We start from the raw sequence: 21,199 nt of genomic DNA, 5'->3' as shown, positions 1-21,199 counted from the left end.
CCACAGGGCAGAGGGAGGAGCGCTGTGTGGGCTGCAAAGTGCTTTGGAGTTTACAGCATCCTTTATCTCTTTCATGTGTAAGAGATGAACTGTTTTCAAAAGGTAGAACCACTTTTTAAAAAGGCCTCGAGAGAGTCATCTCTGTGTCTTAGACATTCTGTCCATAAAACTCAGGGCATCTCGTCTGTTTACCTGGAGTCTTGTTTGGTTTTCTTGGGGGTTTGGGGGTCTTAAAAGGAGAGCAGGAAAGGCATAGGGAGCCTTACGGTGTTTATCCTTTTAACCTAGTACATATTTATTTTAAACATTTCCTAATATTTGAAAAAAAATATGAACTTATTTTCCAAGACTAGTATTATTTCAATAATGGAATGTTTCTTTTCCAATGAAATACTATCTATAAATCTGAAGAACATATACAAACACTCTTTCTGCAAAATTATGTGAATGGGGCTTTCTGGCATATTAACTTATTACTGTGAGATGCAAGATAACATCTTTAGTTTTAATTTTTGAAGTTAGCTCTTGCAGAGAGACCTGTCCCTCTGTGTTGATGACAACGCCAGTGCGGTAGAGGAGTGTCAGTTGTGGGGAGAGCCCGCGCTGCCACCCTCAGTTGCGTGATCCCTGTATTGACGAGATAACTTTCTGGTGTGTGTTTTGCAATGTCCAGAGTATGCACAGCCGCTCGTGGGAGGAATTGTTGGCACCCTTCATCAGAGGTCTACCTTTAAACCAGAAGAAGGAAAAGAGCCAGGCTACTCGGACCTCGATCCTTACACCTCCCCTGGGCAGGAGGTCTATCACGCCTACGCGGAACCGCTCCCGGTGACGGGGCCCGAGTACGCAACCCCCATCGTCGTGGACATGTCGGGGCTCCCCACAGCTCCGGTCAGCCTGCCCTCCACGTCCACCTTCAAAGCTGCGGGGAGCCAGGCTCCCCCTGGAGTGGGAACGTACAACGCTCTTCTCTGCAGGACTGACAGCTGCTCCTCGGCCCGGGCCCAGTACGATACCCCAAAGGGTGGGAAGCCGGGTCCAAGTGCCCCGGACGAATCGGTGTACCAGGTGCCACAGAGCGCGCAGGAGGGGTCGGGAGCAGGGAGGAACGGCGAAGGCGATGTTTTCAAAGAAATCCTTTGAAGGTGATGCTGCTTTGTACAAAGCATCGTTTTAAAGCACATGGCCTCTTTTTTGTATTAGTGGTAGTAATATAGAATGTACTACATATCTGTCACGGATGTGGGTGGGGGGAGAGGTAATGTCCGAGGTACAAGAAACTACTAATCTTGCCATCTTGCTTTAAAAGCGTTATTGGGGCACAGTTACTGCTTGCCTGTTAAATTTTGAACATCCTGTTGGTTACTACTGTAAAACACTATTTTTAATACAGAAAAAGCTTCCTACTATGCACTTCAAAGAAATTGCAATCACTGAGAGTGAGTATTTCTTACCAGTGCTGCAGGTACATTGGTGAACTCCAGACAGCTCTGCAAGGCTGACTGGCAGCAACACATGGTACTGTTCTCGAGATGCTGATGGCTTGCAACTCTGCTCTATTTGTGAAAGCTGGGTACTACCATGATTTCCTCCTCTTCTGTTCCTGGCTTGCTTTCTGGATTATTTTTTAAATACTTAGTGGTATAATCGTTGTTTTGATTGCAGTCATGCACATATCCATTTTCCCCTAGGAAGATCTATAGCTGGGGACCTCTGGCTTGCAATGCGCAGGGTGATTGATTTTTCACTTTTTGACGCTTAAAAGCTTTAACACCTCACGGTACACAACTGGTCTCGTCTCTGCTTGTTCCGCCTGGGGCCCTTGGTGGCCAGCCCCATGCTTGTGGTTATAAAATGAGCTTTCTCAGTGGCTGGTGTTTGCTGTATCAACCTCGCGCATCCAGGCCCCCTGCTGTCTTTAAGTGCTCTTCTCTGTGTGGAAACAGGAAGGAGTCACAGCTGAGAGAAGCTCTACAGGAGATTCTCTCCCTCCCTCGCTTTATCCGCAGTAGGGTTTTTCCGAGGAGAGCTGTGGAAAGTTGAGGGTTGTAGGTGAACATTGTAACCAACACCCACTTCTGTTTATCACAGTGAAAGACAAAATCATTCCTCAAAAGTCATAAATTACCCTCAAAAAAAAGTAACCAGAATTTGCCCTCTTTGGTTTCATAGATAGATAGGTTTTTCTTTGAATCTCAAGGTACTTTATTAATTTTAGTCACATAAAAAATATCTTTTAATTTCCCTTTTCCATGGTAAACTTTTATAAGAAATATAAACCAGCATGTGTTCCTCACCTCTACACGATGGGGGGTCTGTGGTGGATGCTGAGACGTCCTGGTGTCACGCCTGGGGGACAGCTGGTGGGGCCTCCTCTCTGGGCAACGTCCTTGTCACCACATGCCCAGAACTGGTGAAAGAGAAACCGTCTGCAGCGTGTTAACCTATTAGTGTAAGAGCTATCTGTAAATGTCTGTAACTGGCATGACGATTTGAGAAGCTGCCCATGTGATTGAAACGTATCAATTTGACCTCCCTCTTCTGTAAACCTTGGTTTATAGACTCAGTGTTGAAACACACGCTGCCGTCAGGTTCTAGTCATTGCTCTTGGCCTGTGCCACCAGACTGTTGTTGCCAGAATTTGCTACATGTGACTAAAGATGAACAGTGTTCATTTCGCTTACTTCCATGAGTATATCAGTATTCTAAAACATTGCTTCAGAAATAGAACTGTTAATTTCTACAGCCTCCCTGCATTCTGGTTGTATGATTTTGGTCTTATTTTCATTTGCTTTTCTTTTCCCAGCAAACTTTGAGGCATAATTTTATTTACTGAAAAATCAATACATATTTTGTTCCAAAATATTTGAAACAAAAAGCACAGATGTTGAACTTTTATTAAAACATAGATGAGTGTGTAAGCACATGTATTAATGCAGTCACCCCTTTCAGGTGGGAAGAGAGTAAACCAGTTGCTTTATTTTTTTATTCATCCTTAGTACACAGGAAATATACTCTTCCTCAAATCATATGCCTGTTTGAAGCTTTAAGAGAAATGATTTCAGCAACTATTTCATTTTCCCAAAGATGCTTGCTCTTTCGTACGTGTGTGCATCTGGTTGTTTTCCCATCAGACTTTGAGAAGCAGGTGTGTTCTTAAATTATGCATGTTTTAAGACTTGATTTGTGTCACCACTGTGCTGTCCTTGAACTACCAATGATTTTTACAAAATACATAGTTTTTACTACTTTTATATATTTTACTTTCCAGATGAAGAGCTGAGCCTGAGACAAGGGTTGTTCTTGTTTTGAACTTTTTCTTTTAGTTGGTTTTCATATTAGAGTTTTGGTTTTGTTATTTTTTTTACTATGTTTATATGTCTGATATATACACAGCTTTGGAGACAATCGAGTAACAACTGAAAATGTGAAAATAACCATTTTTTACAAAATTCCCTTGAATTTTTTTTCTTTGAAACATGTAAAAGACTTAAGTCACTGGTTCATTGGATTTGATTTTTTTCCTGTTAATTATAAAAATAGACAGCAGTGCAGCAAGTATGGCGCCTACAGGTTTCATGAAATTACACTGACTTCACTGTTACTTGATCTTAGGAGCTAGCACAGTTAGAGATAAGATATTGTGAATGCTGATTTATATTTTATTAAAAGCTGTAAATCTAAATAGACCCTCTTGTATGTGCAGGGTCTGGTCCAGTTATTTAAGTTCATGTTTCACTATTTGCACTTTGCATTGAACAATGGGTTTATTTGCTGATGAAATGGTTCGAGTAGAGAATTTATACAGAAATTGAAATTATGACATTATGTATACACTTGCCCTCCCCCCAGGAGGGAGCAGAAAGCGAGCTCATCTAAATACGAATGTGGCCGAGATTCCCTGGAAGGAGAGAGAGCTTGAACTTCATTGTCAGCGGGAGAGCAAGAGAGCTGTAGAACACCGTGTCAAGTGAGACAGTTAGAAAGAGCCAGTATATGCTGTGGGACAGTGAAAGCTTCTTAAACTCTCTTAAGAGAAATCAAGGAAGCTCTACCTAAAAAAATTACCTGTTAGCTCTGCCTTTCGGTTCTGAACTTGAAGTCCCTAAACTGCAAAATCTAAATAAGAGTTGGATGGTTATTAAACACTTTAGGTCACCTGTGGCACCAATCCTCTAATCCAGCTTGTGCCGAGTTTCTTCTTCATCCCCTCCTCCTGTTTCCGCACCGGGGAAGGTGGAAACCAGACGTGTATTGAAATACGTGTTGGAAGAAAAGCGGCCCGAGCGGCAGTGCTAGTCCCCCGGACGGACTTTTCTTACCTCGGCGTGTACTGTCGGCACTCGGTGTCTGTATATGTTGCTAGAATGTAGATTGTATAAATAGTGAGATTTTAATGTGTTCATGTGTTTTTAATAAATTGTATATATGTGTCTTGCTCAAGATTTTTTTTTTTTTGGCTTAAATAAAACCACCTTGAGGTTCGTAGCCTTCTCTCGTACTACACAAAACGCCCGATTCCTCAGTGGTCAGGCATTTTGTGGCCAATGTTATAGTGCTTACAGCAACATTTGAAAATGCCACCATCGGTTTTTGACTTCTTTTGAAGCCCGAATTACTTGACATCAAAGAAATTGAGCGGCCAGGCTGTAGCCTGTGGCAGGGGTCCCGGGACTCGTGTGGACACCAGTCTGCACCTGCCTTCTCCCCTCCGAGTCATTACAGAGTCAGAGGAGACGTGCTGCTGTGCCAGCAGATGCTGGTGTAAACAGAACAGTCCACACTGGACGTCTACATCTAGGTTAAATCAACCAGTTTTCTCCTCCCCACACTGCTTTTAAGTGTTTCATTGGTTTCTGTTTCTGCTCTAATATTTCACCCTTTATACACTCTTTTTGTGTGTGTGTGAGAAAGATCAACCCTGAGCTAACATCCATGCCAATCCTCCTCCATTTTTTCCCCTTTTCTCCCCAAAGCCCCAGTAGATAGTTGTATGTCATAGTTGCACATCCTGCTAGTTGCTGTATGTGGGACGACGCCTCAGCATGGCCGGACAAGCAGTGCGTCAGTGCGCGCCCGGATCCAAACCCCAGGCCGCCAGTAGTGGAGCGCACGCACTTAACCGCCAAGCCACGGGGCCGGCGCCTGTACACTCTTTAGAGAGGCAGGTTGGTTGTCAGTAATACTACCACTGTCTCCCAGTGATAATTGGTCAGGCGTATCAATTCCTTCAACTCACTCGTCTTCTGAGAGCTCTTAATTCCATCTTTCTTAGAACTTCTACTGTTTTCTTCCTTTCTCCTTCACGCCCCCCAAATGCCCCATAGCCTTTGGTTATATTAAAATGGTAAGAGAGACCAGCTTACCACGTGTTGGACTGGCTTGTCTGTGTCCCGTAGGCTCCTTGTGTGCTGCACGCTAGGGAGCCAGGTAAGCTTTCCATTTGAAGATGCGATTACGTGAACAATTGAGATTTTTTTTTTTTTAATGAAAATACCATTTAAATCCAAAAACAGCTTGAGTTTTCTTAAGAGTTTACTTACTCTGTCTTTATTTTTCCTAATGTGATTCGAATAGTAACCTTTCAAAATTTAATAAACTGGGCAAAAAATCATGTTTAAGAATTTTCTCCTCCTTGAGTTTGCCTGGCTCAGCTTCTTTGTATAAAGTTAAACTTTTTATTTCCTTAAAATAATACAGTCACCCGACATTAGTAATTGCATTCTTTGGTTATTTACTCATCCAGAATTTCATGTTTAGCCTATTTCCTTCAACTTAAAAACACCACCATCTTCATTCTACAAAATTAATCAATCAGTAATGGTTTGCTTAATTGCAGGAAAAAACACTTAACTAAACCAGTATGATGGTAGGTTTCCCTAACCATCTACTGTATTCAGGGCTGGTTTAAGATTCCAATCAAGTTCCACTGATAGAACAAAAAGGATTTAAACAATCATCCAGATATTGGCCTGAAGTGATTCATTTCCATATCCAGGCACAACCATGTGCCAATTCCCCACCAATTTACAGCAGCCAAATGCACCTCTCAAAATGTCATGTTACATTCAGAATTCATTGTGGTAAACTAAATCCCCTTATTAGGAAATCACATCCCTTCAAAAGTCTAAGACGAACTAGCCATTAAAAAAACGTTTAAAAACACCTCAGAAAACTAGCTTATTTTAAAAACATGATGTCAAAAGTTATTTCCCTGATAATTAAACATATCTTGTTTTTCATAAATATATTCACAGAAATAAACCTGGCGGTTATGAATCACCAGGCAGCAACAGACAATATACATAATTTTTTGACGAGTGCATCCAACATATTTAAAAATAAACTAAAAATTGCAGTATAAAAATAAAACTAATACTGTTAGCATCATCTTCTGAGTCTGTAGGGTCAATCTTGAGTGAGGTTGATTACAAAGTTTTTGTCTATAATGTCCTTCAGGAAGAGCTGCTCTGCAGTCACATTGTGGTAGGCACTCTGAAGAGGAGAAATGACACGGTTACCATCTGTCCCAGTCTCAGACATTAGCAGCAGCAGCAGCGGAAGACGCCGCATCAAAAAGGCTTCCGAAGAAGAAACTCGAGTGAAAGTGGCAGGGACTTGAAAACTTCTGTGACCTTTCTGATCTCTTTTTCTTGGTTCATTCTTTTGCCAGATCTTTCCCTAGAACCCACTCTTTCCACTTAAACCGTGACATGAGAAAAGAGGCTCCCTCACAGCATCCCCTGGTCTGCTGAATTATGGTATAAATCTAGACCAAAAGTGTAAGTCAGAATGGGTGGCTCACTTTAATAAAAGCAGTACCGGGCACTCAGACAAGAAATCAGAGATAAGAAACGATGGTAAGCCATGTTCAGTTTAAGATGTGTTTAAAGAATAATTCTGTTCCACTGATGGATATCCTAATTTTCCTCAGGAAGTTGTTGTAATGTTCTATCCTTTAGATGACTCTAGAAATACCACAAGTGCTACAGGAAAGATTAGGGCTGAGGCGACATGAGCCTGAAATCTGTCCCAGCACCTACCTCGTGAATACTCAGTGTGTGTCTTACGTGGCAGGGGGAGGGGGTGGGGCAGAAAGGCAGTGTTAAGGTCTAACCTGAATAATCCACTTCTTCAGCTTATGTCGTATTGAGGGATGATGATTGAAGGGCACTGATTTCATAGGATATATCCGTATACTTTACAGCAAACCATATTTCAATATGAAAAATATACACATAACATTTTAATCTTGTCACTTCTGATATGCCACTAATCGAAGTTAGAATTAGGAAAATAGAAAACTCCCATACAGTCATTAAAATAAAAATCTTAAGGATCAAATCTACCACCATTGATCCCTATTCATGGGAAGCATGGTCTAGTATAAAGGTTTGCAACCTTTTGACCATGAATCTTCATGTTATAGACTTTCTCATGTACTAAGCTGAAAAAACACATGAAAATATTTACTGTAAGCATGGTGATGGTTTTAGGTGAATTGTAATATCTCAAACAGCACGTTGTCTATATTTAAATAGTGCACATGTGATTCAGTATCTGAGATAAGGCTTGGGTTTGACGGGTTGGTGGCACTTGACAATATCTGCGAGGTTCTCCCAGGGGTCTGAGACCCAGACTGGGAATGGCTGCTATAGTAAGAACAACTCTGGGCCTGAGTCCTAGTTTCGGCATGTCTAGCTCTGTAGCCCCTGTCAAGCCCTCAGCCTCTCAAAACCTGTTCCCGCAGTAAAATGACAGAAGAGAGAATATGGGCTTTCCCACCCTGAAGATCAAAGATTACCAAGTGTGTATTTATTACCTGATTCATCAAAGACATGGTGTCATTCCCATAGTAGTGCAGGGGACTCTTAAGGTCGGAAAAGTTGTATTTGAAACCAGCAAGATGAACTTCATGACAGATGTGAAACGCCAGTGTGATGGCAATAATTCCTGTCGTCGGGTGTTGGGGTTTCTGGGGAGGGAAATGAGAATTAAAAAAAAAATCCAAACACGATACTTGTTTCCAAAGCATATTTGAGTGGCCTAATCTTATAAAATAGGGACTGCTGAATATTTAATCACGACAGAAATAATTAAACCCTCATCGTGTCCTAAGGCTCAAGCACTAACAATGAATACCCTAACTCTGAAAAGAATAGAAAGTGTCACTAAGTCGTAGCAAGTCTTTCAACTACAACAACTGCAGAATTAGCCCAGAGTTCAATGTCAAACACAGGAATACTGGGAAGCTCAAGAAGGATGCTGCTGCCTTATTTTTAAAAACATGCTGTGTCAGCCTCCTTGTGGGAAAATCAAAGCCTGAGAATTTTGAGCCCACGTATGAAACGTAAGGACAGCTTCATTTACTAAGGGATAGGATCATGGTAAAAGGCTTCATATAAATTAGCCCTAAAATAAATCTGTTTTATAATCCTAATAATTTAACTAGCTCTAGGGAAAGACTAACTTCAATCAACTTCAATGACAAATTGTAACAGCAAGTATCTGACTAGAAGATGAAGAGTGCAGCTGTGTACGTAGCGACGTCACAATCTCAACTGGATCATAACAATTTAAAAACAAAAAAGGAAAGAAAGAAACCAAGCAACCCCCTCACATATACGTATATCCTGAAAAATGCTGTCATAGATGTTTGACAGGAGGGTCTTCAAAGGTTTTATTCTCAGTAGGATGGCCTTCAACGGCAAAAACAAAATATATCTTAAACTTTTTAACACAATTGAAGGAGATTTCCTTTCAATTAAATGTTTCTTACAGATCCCATGGAAATTACATGTGACTAATTATGATTCTGAGGAAAAGAAGAAAATCAAAGCAGCACAATAAATCAAATAAACTGCAGGAGGCCAGCGTGTCTGAACCCCCAACAGCCTCCTGCGTAAGCCTTTCTTTACCCCGGGCACTGTCATGGCTCCAGCGCAAGCCTTCACCATCTGCTCGGAGAGGAAGTTAAGGGTTGGGTTGAACACCTAGGAGTCGTCCAGCCTCACTGGCCCCAGCGCTTTCCCCGCTCCTGTCCCTCTCCATGTCCTCTACTTCTCCCTTCACACCTCAGAGTTCTTCCTCCGTCATTAGAATCACTCCCTTAGGTAGACTTTCAATTCTCTTCCACCGTCACCCACAGAACCTTTATTATCAGCTGACAGAAGCTTCACCCTGGTTAAACCCACACTCGAGCAGCAGAACAGGGCAAGAAAACAACACACTTGCCTGTTCACACGTTACATTTGTGACCAAACTCTCAAGGGGGCATCTGCTGTGTCCAAAAATCCACTACATTCCCCAAGTAAATTTCCATTCCTTCTCTCCACAATGACAAGTTTATACCTTTCTATCCAAAAGCCCAGCCTCCTTCCTACTTTAAATTGACAATTTAATCCGTATTTCTCTAAGACAACAAAAGCAAGCAGACAAGAGCTACATCATCTTTGCAACTCCAAATCCACCTTCCCCTCCACCCATATTTTCAGTGGTCACCCCTCCTCCACGGGCGGGATGTGCCTGTTCCTGCCCACAGCCAACTTCTCCTCTCGTGCACTGTTTTTGCCATCTCTTCTCTCAACAACTTTGCTCCTACCATTATCCATTTTCTCCTCTCATCATCAATATTTTCGTCTATCAAACTGTTCCCTTCAGCATACAAACATGTCATCAATCTTTAAACAACGACAAAAACAACCTTCCTTGATCCCACATCCTCTTCCAACCATTTCTCTGCTCCCTTTCCTGGCAAAACTCCATTAAAGCTTTGCCCCCGCTTGCTCACATCCCATGTTCTCTCTAACCCATTTCCGGCAGGTTTCCTCCTCTTTCTCATTATCGTCCCTGTCACCAGCATGACCTCCATGTTCCCAGAACCAGGGTTTATGGTCTGTGAATGGCTGACCTCTGAAATACAGCTGTGTTCTCATTCGGCTTCTGGAACACCATGTCCTACTGGAACTTTTAACCTAGTTACAACTAGTTCTAGTATCGTCTCTAAGTAAGAGCAGGGTCTTCATGTGCTTTTGGAGTTAAAGACACTACCTAAAACAAAAAGCAAGGGATAAATCTGATCTTACCTCACTCAGGAAAATAAGAGCTGAAAAGTCACAAAACATACATTCAGAAGCTGTCCTTTCCTCAAAATAACTAAGAAATAGGGTTTAAATTTAAAGTATTTATGCTTTTTAACTTGGGAATTCCACCTCCAGGAGTCCATCCTACAGAAATCACACGGTGTGCCGAAAATCTCTATAAGCTCATGCATTTCTACATTATTTATAGAGGAAAAAAGGCTGGCTATAAACCTAAGTGTCTATAAATAGGGGAATAGTTAATTAAGTGGAGGAGAATAAATAGCAGAACAATACCTGTGGTATAATCAATTATATCGAGCAATTATACTGAACAAAAAGTGTATGTGTTGTAAATGCACAGAAAATAGTCTAGAAGGATATAAAAAGCAAAAAGCCTGGGAGATAATATGAGTTATACAGGAAGGAGAAGAAAAGACTGACTCCCTTTGTTTTTTATATTCCTTTGTAAGTTGTTTGATTTTAAGCATGTAATACTTCAGAAGGTTTTCGTCATGCTAAAGAAAAGACACATGATGTGTGTTTATTTCTTTGGATGTTCCCTGATTACGAAAAGAGAAAACCTCATTTCTGCTGAGGTAGCATGTTACATAGCTACTCAAGCTTCAGATGGAACCATTTCTGTGCCACTGCAGGGTCTACAGAGTACTGGTTTCAAGGGAATGTTGACAAACAGAGTCGCAGTCAACGAGATTCCTTTTAATTAAAGATCCTGGAGTTTCAAGAGCTCTCAATATTGCTCTAACTTTACCACTTCCTGAGAACTCAGTGCCAATGTCTCCTCTATGACCTCAGAAACATTTCTGGACTACCTTATTGTCCTTCCTCTGGCTTTCCTGGGATATTTTCACCAGAGTGCTTCAGACAGTTCTGTTTAGTCCGAAAAGCCACGCCCTTGTCCCAAAGCCAGGCCTGCTACTCTGCGTACAGCCTGCCCGTCACCCCCCAGTCAGACCCTTCTCCCTGCAGAATAGTGAAGACGGGGTTATGAAGGATGAGCCACTGGGCTTGCAGGAGACCCCAGAAAGGCCCCGCAGGGGCAGTAAACCCCCTCCACTTAAGGTTCTTTTCCTCCCAACCTGAAAAACATGAAGATAATATCCACAGATATTTTATTTCAGTAACTCAGACGTGGCCCTCAGAAGCCACCTCAGGAGTTGTGGCTCATACAGTTTCCGAGAGCCCTGGGGACCCTCCGTCCTACCCCAGCCAGATCTTTAGTTTCTAACTGTGCAAAGAAAAACACGTACCTGATTTTTGGGAAACACTCTTGGGAAATGAAGCAGTTCATAAGCTGCCATTCTGATGATGTAAGGATCCAATATTCTGATTTGATAAGGTTTATAGATCAAGTTTAAGGCTGGTTTCTTCCAAAAACCATTAGTGTTCTGAAATAAAGAATACAGAAAATGAAAGACTGTGGTTGCCTTTTTCTCATGGAAGAAAAACTGAAGGTAATCGGAAGGCAGATCAATTTTGCCGACTTACTATTTTGCCACCCGTCAACAATTCCCACAGCCACTTTAAATCAAGTGGCTTAAAAGCAGTGAGAATCACCGTGGTGTTAGGATCATAGTGACTGGGATCTGAAAAAACAGATTCTGGATAAAAAAGTCGGAAGGTTGTCCTTCTCCCAACTTCCTCTTCGTGTCCTAAAACAGGACCGTTATTCATTCTGTGGGTAGGAAAACAGAAGATATGTAGACCAAGTGCAGGACGAGCCATTCCCATCAAGGTTCTCAGAGGCTCCTGAGCCGGACCAACATCAACAGCCATGCTCCCAGGGCTCCGAAGCCAACGGGCATCCGTCAGCCTTTCACACATAATGACCAAGGCAGTAATTCCCTTCCATGAAGCAGCTGCTTGATCAAAGGCAGAAACTTGCATTTGTATTTGAAAACTAATCGTGGCGCCACCTGATAATCAAGTCTTACCTCCAGGAAAACCGAAGACTAAATAAAACAAATAGGAACACAGAACCCCAGAATACTAAAGTTAAGAGAGACCTTGGAGGACATCTAGACAGAAGCCATTGGATTTACAGAGAAGGGCCCTGAGTCCAGGGAGACAAAGTTACTTGCCCAAGGTGACACAGTCATGGAGCACATGGACACGTGTCTAAGTGACTGACGGGCAAGAATCACAGTTAAGGTGATCTGAAGACCCATCACAATTGTTGCGCTCTGAAATAAAGTAACAATATAAAATTGCTGTGTTATACCCCAGTCTCAACCAAATGAATGTCTATTGCTAGAGCGAACTACAGAACCACAAAGGATCTACTATTGGGTTTGAATACGCTCAAAGCCAAGGTCAGACATGCACTGTTTATGCACACACTATAAAGGCACGCTATGAAAAGGACTGCTTTGTTTCCAAAACAGTGTCCCCTACAAGGATAAATCCTGTTTTCCCTTTTGCTACTGACTGTGTAATATAAGACAGTCTTAATAACACTTGAAATGACTTTTTTCATAATGTGCCTCTGGCATTTTCCCACAAGGGCGTGCTGTGATTCTAGGTGATCAGATTTTAGACACCAAAGGTAAAGAAATTTGTGAGTGCTTCAAAATTGTTTTGTGATAAATTTTCACAGCTTCCTCGAAATGGATATTAAACAGAACATAAAGTGACCTTGCTGTGCAGAAACCCTCGGCAGCTTATAAGCTACCAAACCCCCAAGCACTGCCAGGTCATCCTAACGCACTGCCCCAGTGTGAAGCCTTCCCACTCTTCAAAAGAAGAGTCACAGCCATTCCCAACACACACAACTTACCCCAGATGACTACTGACTGGAACCTTTCAATGAGAAAATAGGGATAGAAACGTCCTCCTTGCCCCACCACTCCATCTACGGGACTCTTGGTAGCTGTCACCACAATCCCCGTTTCATTTCCATTACAGAGGGTCAACCACTCTTGTGCTCTAGACCCCATCCCCTCTCTTTACTACTAATCTCTTTATTCATTTCCATCAGTTTACAGTATACTCTAGAATCTCCTATTGTTATAAAAGGAAACAAAACAGAAAATCCTCCTTTGATTCCATAACCATCTCTGGCTACCATCTCATTTCTCAACTCCACAGCGCAATTTCTGAAAAGAGTTGCCTGTACTGGTTTCTCCACTTTCTCACCTGTCATTCTATCCTCAACCCACTCCAGTTAGTCTTCTCCCCACATCATGCCTCCAAGTCTGTTTTGTCAAGAGAATCAAGGAGCTTCAGGTTGCCAACCCCATGGCGAACTCTGTCCCTATCTTGCATGACCTCTCGCCAGCACTGGACATGGTTGATTCCTCCCTGTCTTAAACACTGTGCTCTCTTGGCTACTGTGAGCACCTTCTCCTGACTCTCTTCCTACCTCACTGGTGGAGCCTCTCCATCTCTTTTACTCTTTTTTCTTTGCTCAACCTCTAAGTGTTGAGTACTTTAAGGCTCAGTCTTGGGCCCTCTTCTCTCTCTTAATCTCTCCCTGGGAAATCTTGCCCAGTCCATCGTTTAAATACAGCTTATAGACTGCTCGCCATCAAGACTTTAACCGTTTATCCCACTGCCTACTCGACTTATCCACTGAAAATCTAATAAGCATCTCAAATCTAACATGTTCATACAGAAATCTTGATTCTCCTCTAAACCTGCTCCTACCCTAGTCTTCCCCAACTCAATAAATGGTACCACAATCCAGCCAATCTCCTAAACTGAAAACCTAGAGGAGGTATCCTTGCTTCCTTTATTCCCATCTCTGCTCACATCTAATACATCAACAAATCCTGATAACTGTACCTCAAAAACATATCTCAGTCTATCCACTTACCTCCTTCTCTGCCATGGCAATCCTGTTCCAAGCCACCGTCATCTACCTGAATACAGCCACCCGACTGGCCTCCTCATGTCTACCCTTGTCCTTCACATTCCATTGTCCATGCTGCAGCCAGAATATTTTAAAGACATACCAGATCAAATTGCTCTCTGGCTTAAAAATCCTCAAAAGTTTCCTGTTGTACCTAAAATAAAATCCAAGCTCTAACCTAGTTTACGAAGTCCTTCATGGCCTGCTCTTTGCCTGCCTCTTCAGCTTCTGACTGCACCATGTCCCCAGCCTGCTGCCCTCCTACCTCACTGGTTTTCTTGCTGCTCCTCCCAAACCCAGGACCGTATCCACCTGAAGACCCGCAGTAAACGTTCTCTCTGCCTGCTGCTTTCCCTAGTCTTCATATGGCTGGGACTATGTGGTCACGTAGGTCCAGCTTAGCTGTCTCCTCCTCCAAGTGGTCATCCATTCTAAAGTAGCCACTCAATCATTCCCTATTATTATGTTTTAATTGTTTGTATGGCATTTATTATTATATTTCCTTATTTAATTATTACTGTTTTCTTCCCCGCGTTAGAATGGAAGCTCCACAGGGAGCAAGAACATTATTCTTACTCATGGCTCTATCCCCTCTGGCTACAACTGTGCCTGGCATATCAAGAGGACTTCATAAATATTTGCTGAACGAATGACCTGAAATCTAGGCCTCCTCTGGCCAGCAAGTGGGAGACCAGGTTGTGTAATGTACCCACACACATCAAAGCAATGCCTCTTCCTTCTAAAACGCAGCCGCACTAAAGTAGGAAACCGTATTCTTTTGAAACAATTCCAGGTTAGCAAATAGGAAATATATTTACCTTATTATTACATCATAGGAGTCAATTTTTTCTCCTAACGTCTTATTCTTCAAAACTCCTCCATTACCAACCACCACGCACTTTTTACACGGCACACTGTTGGGCAAACAGACAAGGGAAAGGTTGAGCCATCTTTTACAAAACTGGGTGAGTCCAAGAACCCATTCATATTTTCAGGAACCCAGTGCCAAATTTTACTTGTTGTACAAACAGAAAAAGAACCAATTGCGACTTACAGGTCTAGGGATGTATTAGAAAGATACAGAGTCAAGAAGTAACCTTCCATCACAAGTATACCATCATTAGCAACTATGAAATTTTATTGGCCCATACACATTCCCACATTTGATTCTCATAGCCCCACATTGAGATAAGAAGGCCTGATATTCCCATCTTACTAGTGAAGAAAGGGGCTCAGAAAACTGTTAGGTAACATTTCAAAGTCAGACTCCCAAGAGGTAAAGCTGGGATTTGGATCCAGACCTTTGGACTACAAAAACACCCATGACTTAGGATTGTGTGTGTTAATATTGACACACATGTGCTTGACGGTACATATGTGTACATTTTCACCAGCGTTACCCATTCCCCTGAGATTCCAGCTCTGGGTTGCTGCTGCATCTGATAAGTGTGGAGACACATGCTTTGGAATCTGGTGGGGAAAGTGCAGCTTCCTTGCACCTGCCCATGCTCACTTCAAGTCCCAAACACGCCCTGGTCCTTCGAGCTCAACCAATACAAATGAAAAGTTCACTCCCTGTCCCTGGCAAAGAGCTTTAAAGTAGGACACGGGGTGGGATTTCCTACTGCTGGCAGGGATCAGCCTAGGACCATTGATTGTGTATGTCAGTTCTTGGCAAATGGCCTGGCCCATCATCTGCCGGTCCTCATCACCACCTGCCAGGCCTGGATAATGACAAAATTGACATGTCCTTCTCCTCTAGAGACAAAACTTCAGAGGGGAAGCCCTTTGAAACTCTCCTTCCAGGGCCCTCATAACATAGAAGTGTAAAGAGAAAACTGTGTCTCTAGGAACCATGCAATCCGCAGAGCAGATGAACTCCAGACCCTAAGGCTCTTAGGAAATCAATGAGTAGTGAAATTGCACAAATGCTCTAGGATATTTAAACACAGAGAATGCAGGAACCGTCAAAGAGAGCCAAGCATTGGCCCTGTCAAGTTAAGAAGAGACACTGTACACATTCCTATACACAGAAGTTTACCTTTTTTACTTAGAATTTGTTTAGCTTATCTATTTTTATTTGATAACTTTTTAACACTTTAAACTTTTCTTTTTTGGTGAGGAAGATTGGCCCTGAGCTAACATCTGTTGCCAATCCTCCTCTTTCTGCTTAAGGAAGATTGTTGCTGAGCTAACACCCATGCCAATCTTCCTCTATTTTGTATGTGGGACGCCTGCCACAGCATGTCTTGATGAGAAGAACATAGGTCCGTGCCTGGGATCCGAACCCGTGAACCCCAGGCCACTGAAGAAGGGGAGAGCATGAACTTAACCACTGTGCCACCAGGCCAGCCCCAACACTTGAAACTTTTTAAAAACATTTTTTTTACACATTTTAATTTGGGACTCTTAGCTCAAATATTAGAGAGTGTGTCTCAATCGGCATTTATTTTGTTACAAAAACAGCAAGAGCCAGAGTTTCACGAGTGGCAAGGACAAGGGGAGAGACTGTCCAACAGAACCCCATTGAGGATGTGCCCCAAAGCCTCCTGTCATGGACGTGTCACGATGTGTTACAGAGATGTTTACTTTTTAAATCTGTTTATTTGTCTTTATGAAAGTAACATCTCTCTAGATGATTTTATATGCAAGTTTGACATTAATCCCAATTCCAGAAGGCAACTTTATCAAAGGTACTCTGCTGTGGGCCAGGTGGCGTGGAGAAGACGGGAACACTGGGATATGTTCAAACCCTCTACTCTCCGGGTACACTGGTCATCATGGTCCTCACCAGATCCACCCCAGGAATGCTCTACAGCAGGGGCAGTTCCCACATGCACGGCTTGCTTGGCCTTTCATTCTATAACCTTGGGGTGAGTTTAATGCAAGTCAGTGGCTGAAGCTCCTGACACAGGCTCCATCTCCCCACAGGAATGCTAAGCAAGGCTGGACACGAGGCAGAGAGGGGCTAGGAACGGGGAGGGGGGTGGATTGTAATAGCAGCTCTGTTCCTGTGTGAGGGTAGAGGAGGAACATCCATAATTATGGTACCCAGTCTAACCCTCTCCCTTGAATGGAGGCTGGAGGCCACTCCCCTGTTGAGGGACAGGGCTGCCCTGCCCTGAGTCCAGAGGCCCCAGGGGCTACAGCATCCATCCTGGCCTGGGGTTCCCAGCCTGACACCAGGCTGCCTGACTCCAACGCCACCAAATGCGGGGGCAGGGCCAGGAGCACAGCACCACCAGGCCTGCCCCAGCGCTCTCACATGGAGCCTCAACAAAGGACTCCTGAGCCATGTGCCTCATCTCTGAAGCTGACCCCAGAAAGGGGGAGCTCCGCTCCGCCCCAGATGCAGCCAGTTCCATAATCACTGCTCAGCAATGAACCGACAGGCTGAATCTCAATGTCATCTGTCTGGCGAGATCACGGTTGGTCATCAAGCCCTAGACCGCATGTGGCCAAAGAGCATCACAATGAGAGTTGCCACCGTCTGTCATACTAGTGTGTCCATCCCTGGACCCCACTCAGATTCAAGGTCCTGAATTTCCACCCGTGGACCCGACTGTGCCTCCCAGTGAAGAGGAGAGGGGGAGCCGAGGACTGCAGGGAGATCTCTTCCACAGGAGCCCCAAGGATGAGCTCCAGAGAGGGTCATTCCTCACAGCCAGCCTCTCCAGCCTCCTCCCACTTATGGTCCCCACAGGTTCAAAGACTCAGGGAAAATGGAAAGAAATCATATAGACACTGCCTCCGTCAAGAGGACTCCAATTCCAAAGATGCCTTGAGTTCAGTGGTCACCACATTTTTAGGAATTTCACTTTCCACTTTCTTCTCTGTCAGCTTGTATGGGTAGATAGAAGGAGGGAAGGCACTTTGCCAGAGGAGAAGTTTGCTGACACCCTTGAAAGGAAATCTTGTCAATGGAACTTCACTTTCCTCCTGGTGAGGATATTGCAAAGACCCACACGTCTCTGAGGATCAGCCATAACACTAGAAACTCCTTTAGGGGTCTCCCTAAGACTACTCTCTGCTAATGCCATCTTATCTGCAGCTGGAAGCCACAGTGGAAATACGTAATGGTACAGACACAGTGTCTGAAGCACCCTCCTCATGACTCCTTGCTCCCCCCTCTCCCAGCAGGCACCCACATATTACCACAGGAGTGAGGCCCCTCTCCTTGGCTCCCCTGTCCACCCCCCTGCAGCCTGGGCTCCCGGCTTCCCCTCTGCCTTAGGTGTGAAACAACTTCCAGTGTCAGCTGGGTGACTGCGTGACTTCATATTTAGTTAACACAACTTTCATGCACAAATGGCTGCAGTGAACTGTGAGTCGCTGGAGGGCGGGAATTGAATCACTGATATATCTGTGTCCTCCAGTCTAAAACCTCGTGGTTCACAGGCTGTGTGCATCCGGCATTTGGTCTGGTTGTTGCAGCAAGCGTGGGGGTCGTTCTCTTGCTTTGCATCTAGAGAGGCAGGTATCAGTTCCTCCTCCCCTCCCTGAAAACAGGTAGGGGTGCACTTGCCCCCAGTGCTCCCCCAGAAAACAAAATCATTCCAGAGTGCGCGCCCCTGCTGGTGGAAGACCTGGACAGCTGCTAAGACGTAACGGGAAGAGCTTGCACTTACCCCAGGGGAAGGCACGCTTCTCCTCAAGTCAGGCAAATGCAGGGGGAAACACCACCACACTGCCATGGAGAGAGCAGGCGTGAACTGCCCATCTCAGATGACCTGTGATCGTCTTATTTTCCGAATGCGCCCTGACGTCCGTGTTTCCTTCAGCACCAGATGCGTTAGGATACATCACTCCATCTTCAGTGTAGCAGAGCCCACTGGTCCCTTCCCAGCACGAATTACCCCTCGAATCTCGCTAGCAGAGTCCTGCTTTCACAAGCCCTCGTGGGGAGCACAATCCCCTGCCAACAGGTTGGTTTAGAGGTGGCCACATGACCCACCCTGGGCATTAAGATATTAGGGAACTCTGTTAGATGCTCTGGAAAAGGTTTTACCCCGAGAAGAGCACGGCTTGAGCAGAACACTTCTTTTTGTATGCACCCTTCCTTTCTGCTTAGACGTGAACATGTGACTACATGAGGTGGGAGTAGCTGCAGCCATCTTGCAACTAAGAGGGAAAGACAGAGAGAGCCCCAGAGAAGCTGCCCTGACGCCACTGAGCCACTCATTCAAGCCCCTAATCAGAGCCACGCCATGCAGACACGCAGGCTGTACACAGTCCCACTGCAGGGTGTGCCGTTCAGACAACACACATCAACTGGCACCCCTGGAGTTGTGCCACCCCGTCTGTGCAGCCACATGCGGCCCACCCTGCAAGCTGAAACCACAGACCCGCAGAGCTGAACACACACGCCTATGCAACATGGGCGATCACACATGTTGGCTTCGTTTAAATCACTTATAATCAGGCAGAGGGTCACTTGCAGCCAGCAGATCCTAAAAGGCTGTGCAATGGACTGTGGAGGCCTGACTGCTAGTTCCGGCTTCCACTCGCACCTCTGGGACCTCCTTCTAGCGACTCCACCTCTCGGATCTCAGTTTGCCCTTTTATGAAGTGAGGGAACTTCCAGGTCTCGAGGGCTGTTATTCTCGTTGCATGCACCAGGGCTTATCTTCGCAGCATCTGACCGCAGCAGCTGCTACACAACAGGCAGGGGCAGCCCGCGCCTCTCACACGTGTGGCTCCCTCGGTTAGGCAGCCTCACACCGTCCCTCCAGTTCTCCTCCTGGCTGAAAACGCTGCCCCGGAAGGAAACCCCGCCAAACAGCGGGGGTGCAGAGCAGCGGCGCGGGCGTCGAGAACCCTGCGAGTCGGGGCTCTTCTGATAGACACACTGCTGGCTTCTGACTCCTTTCTGCTTTGTAGCTCGTCTGCGGCCACGCTCCCACCCCGCTGGCGGCCGCTCTGCCCGGCTCTGCTGAGGCTGACCTCGTGGATCCGCCTGGGTGGGCAGCCAGGCCGCTGTCGCGGACCCCGTGCGTTTGGCAGGCACCTGACTTGCGCGGGTGGCCCGTCAGGGGAGACGTGCGTGTGTGGTTACTCTGTAACCACCTCCGCGGGCCTCACAGCGTCTGGCGTGCCTGCAGAATGCCCGGCGGGGCGGCTGGGGAGCTGGTTCGTGCATTTTAAGTGGGGGCTGAGGTCCTGTGATTCGGGGTGTCTGCTGCTCTGCTGGGGCCGGAGGTGCTCCCACGGAGCAGAAGCAGCAACCCCGGGCCCGGGCGCACGCTGGTGCGCGGGAGCTCGGGAGGGAGGGTCGGGGCCTCCACACACGGGCACGCCTTAAGCACTGCCTTTCTGTGATGCGTGCAATGCACTTGAAGGATCCTGAGCCGTTAGTGAAGTGTGTTCAACACGACCCCCTGTGTGCGCTGCGCTTTGGAGAATCAGGAGAGGCACCCGAGTCCTGAGAAAGCCAGAGCAGCAGCGCGGAGAAAAGGCGTCGGAGAACCAGAGCTGTCACCCCAAACCGTCTGTTCTCGGCGCGGATCACGGTGCCCTCTGAGCAGAGTGACACAGAGGCTAGTGGAATTCAGAGGCCACCTCAACTTCCCCTTTTTTAAGGGTTTTTACTTTTCAAATTGAAATATAATTCACATGCCATAAAATTCACCCTTTAAATACTAAAATTCAGTGGGTTTCAGCATATTCACAAAGCTGTGCCACCATCACCACTAATTCAGAACATTTTCATCACCCCACAAAGAAAGCCCAAAGCCAGTAGCAGTCGCTCTCCATTCTCCCCTCCCCCATCTCTGGCACCCACTAATCTACTCTCTGTCTCTATGGATTTGTCTGTACCGGCCATTTCACATACATGGAATCAGATGGCATGTGGTCTTTTGTGACTGGCTTCTTTCACTTAGCATAATGTTTTCAAGGTTCATCATGTCCTAGCCTGTGTCAGTACCTCAGTGCTTTTTACGGCTGAATGATATTCCATTGTATGGATCCACATTTAGTTTATCCATCCCGCAGCTGATGGACATGTGGGTTTTTTCCCCTTTGGTGCTACCATAAATAACACTGCTGTGAACATTCATGGATAACTTTTGGTGCGGTCATATATTTTCAATTTCATCTTTTGAATTTGAAATTCTAGAGTCACAGGAAGTTGCAACAATAGGACGGAGAAGTCCTTTGTACCCTTCACCCAGTTTCCTCCAGTGGTTATACTGATTTAACTATTAACTACTAAAATTGACATTGGCATAACGCACAGTATAATTCCACC

At 44.9% G+C, this 21,199-nt stretch overlaps 2 protein-coding genes across 10 annotated transcripts in view; one reads left to right on the top strand and one right to left on the bottom strand.

Annotated features, from left to right (window-relative positions):
• The window catches only part of DCBLD2 (discoidin, CUB and LCCL domain containing 2), a 79,368-nt gene extending 74,925 nt beyond the window's left edge, over positions 1 to 4,443 (top strand). The window contains exon 16 of the mRNA XM_087439484.1: positions 674 to 4,443. Within this exon, the coding sequence (XP_087295610.1) occupies positions 674 to 1,143 (470 nt within the window). The 3' untranslated portion in view covers positions 1,144 to 4,443. The remainder of the gene's footprint in view (positions 1 to 673) is intronic.
• Positions 4,444 to 6,375: 1,932 nt separating this feature from the next.
• Positions 6,376 to 21,199, bottom strand: part of ST3GAL6 (ST3 beta-galactoside alpha-2,3-sialyltransferase 6) — a 78,430-nt gene continuing 63,606 nt past the window's right edge. For all 9 annotated transcript variants that reach the window (XM_087439492.1, XM_087439489.1, XM_087439485.1 and 6 more), the window contains 5 exons: positions 14,769 to 14,864; positions 11,589 to 11,775; positions 11,351 to 11,488; positions 7,823 to 7,975; positions 6,376 to 6,495 (listed from right to left, as the gene is read on the bottom strand). In XM_087439492.1, the coding sequence (XP_087295618.1) occupies positions 6,409 to 6,495; positions 7,823 to 7,975; positions 11,351 to 11,488; positions 11,589 to 11,775; positions 14,769 to 14,864 (661 nt within the window). In that variant the 3' untranslated portion in view covers positions 6,376 to 6,408. The remainder of the gene's footprint in view (positions 6,496 to 7,822; positions 7,976 to 11,350; positions 11,489 to 11,588; positions 11,776 to 14,768; positions 14,865 to 21,199) is intronic.

Source organism: Ceratotherium simum, chromosome 15 (genome assembly GCF_057802395.1).
Source record: "Ceratotherium simum simum isolate JZ-2026a chromosome 15, ASM5780239v1, whole genome shotgun sequence".
NCBI lineage: Eukaryota > Metazoa > Chordata > Mammalia > Perissodactyla > Rhinocerotidae > Ceratotherium > Ceratotherium simum.
Note: the sequence above shows the minus strand (reverse complement) of the source record. Positions and strands in the feature narration are given on the sequence as shown.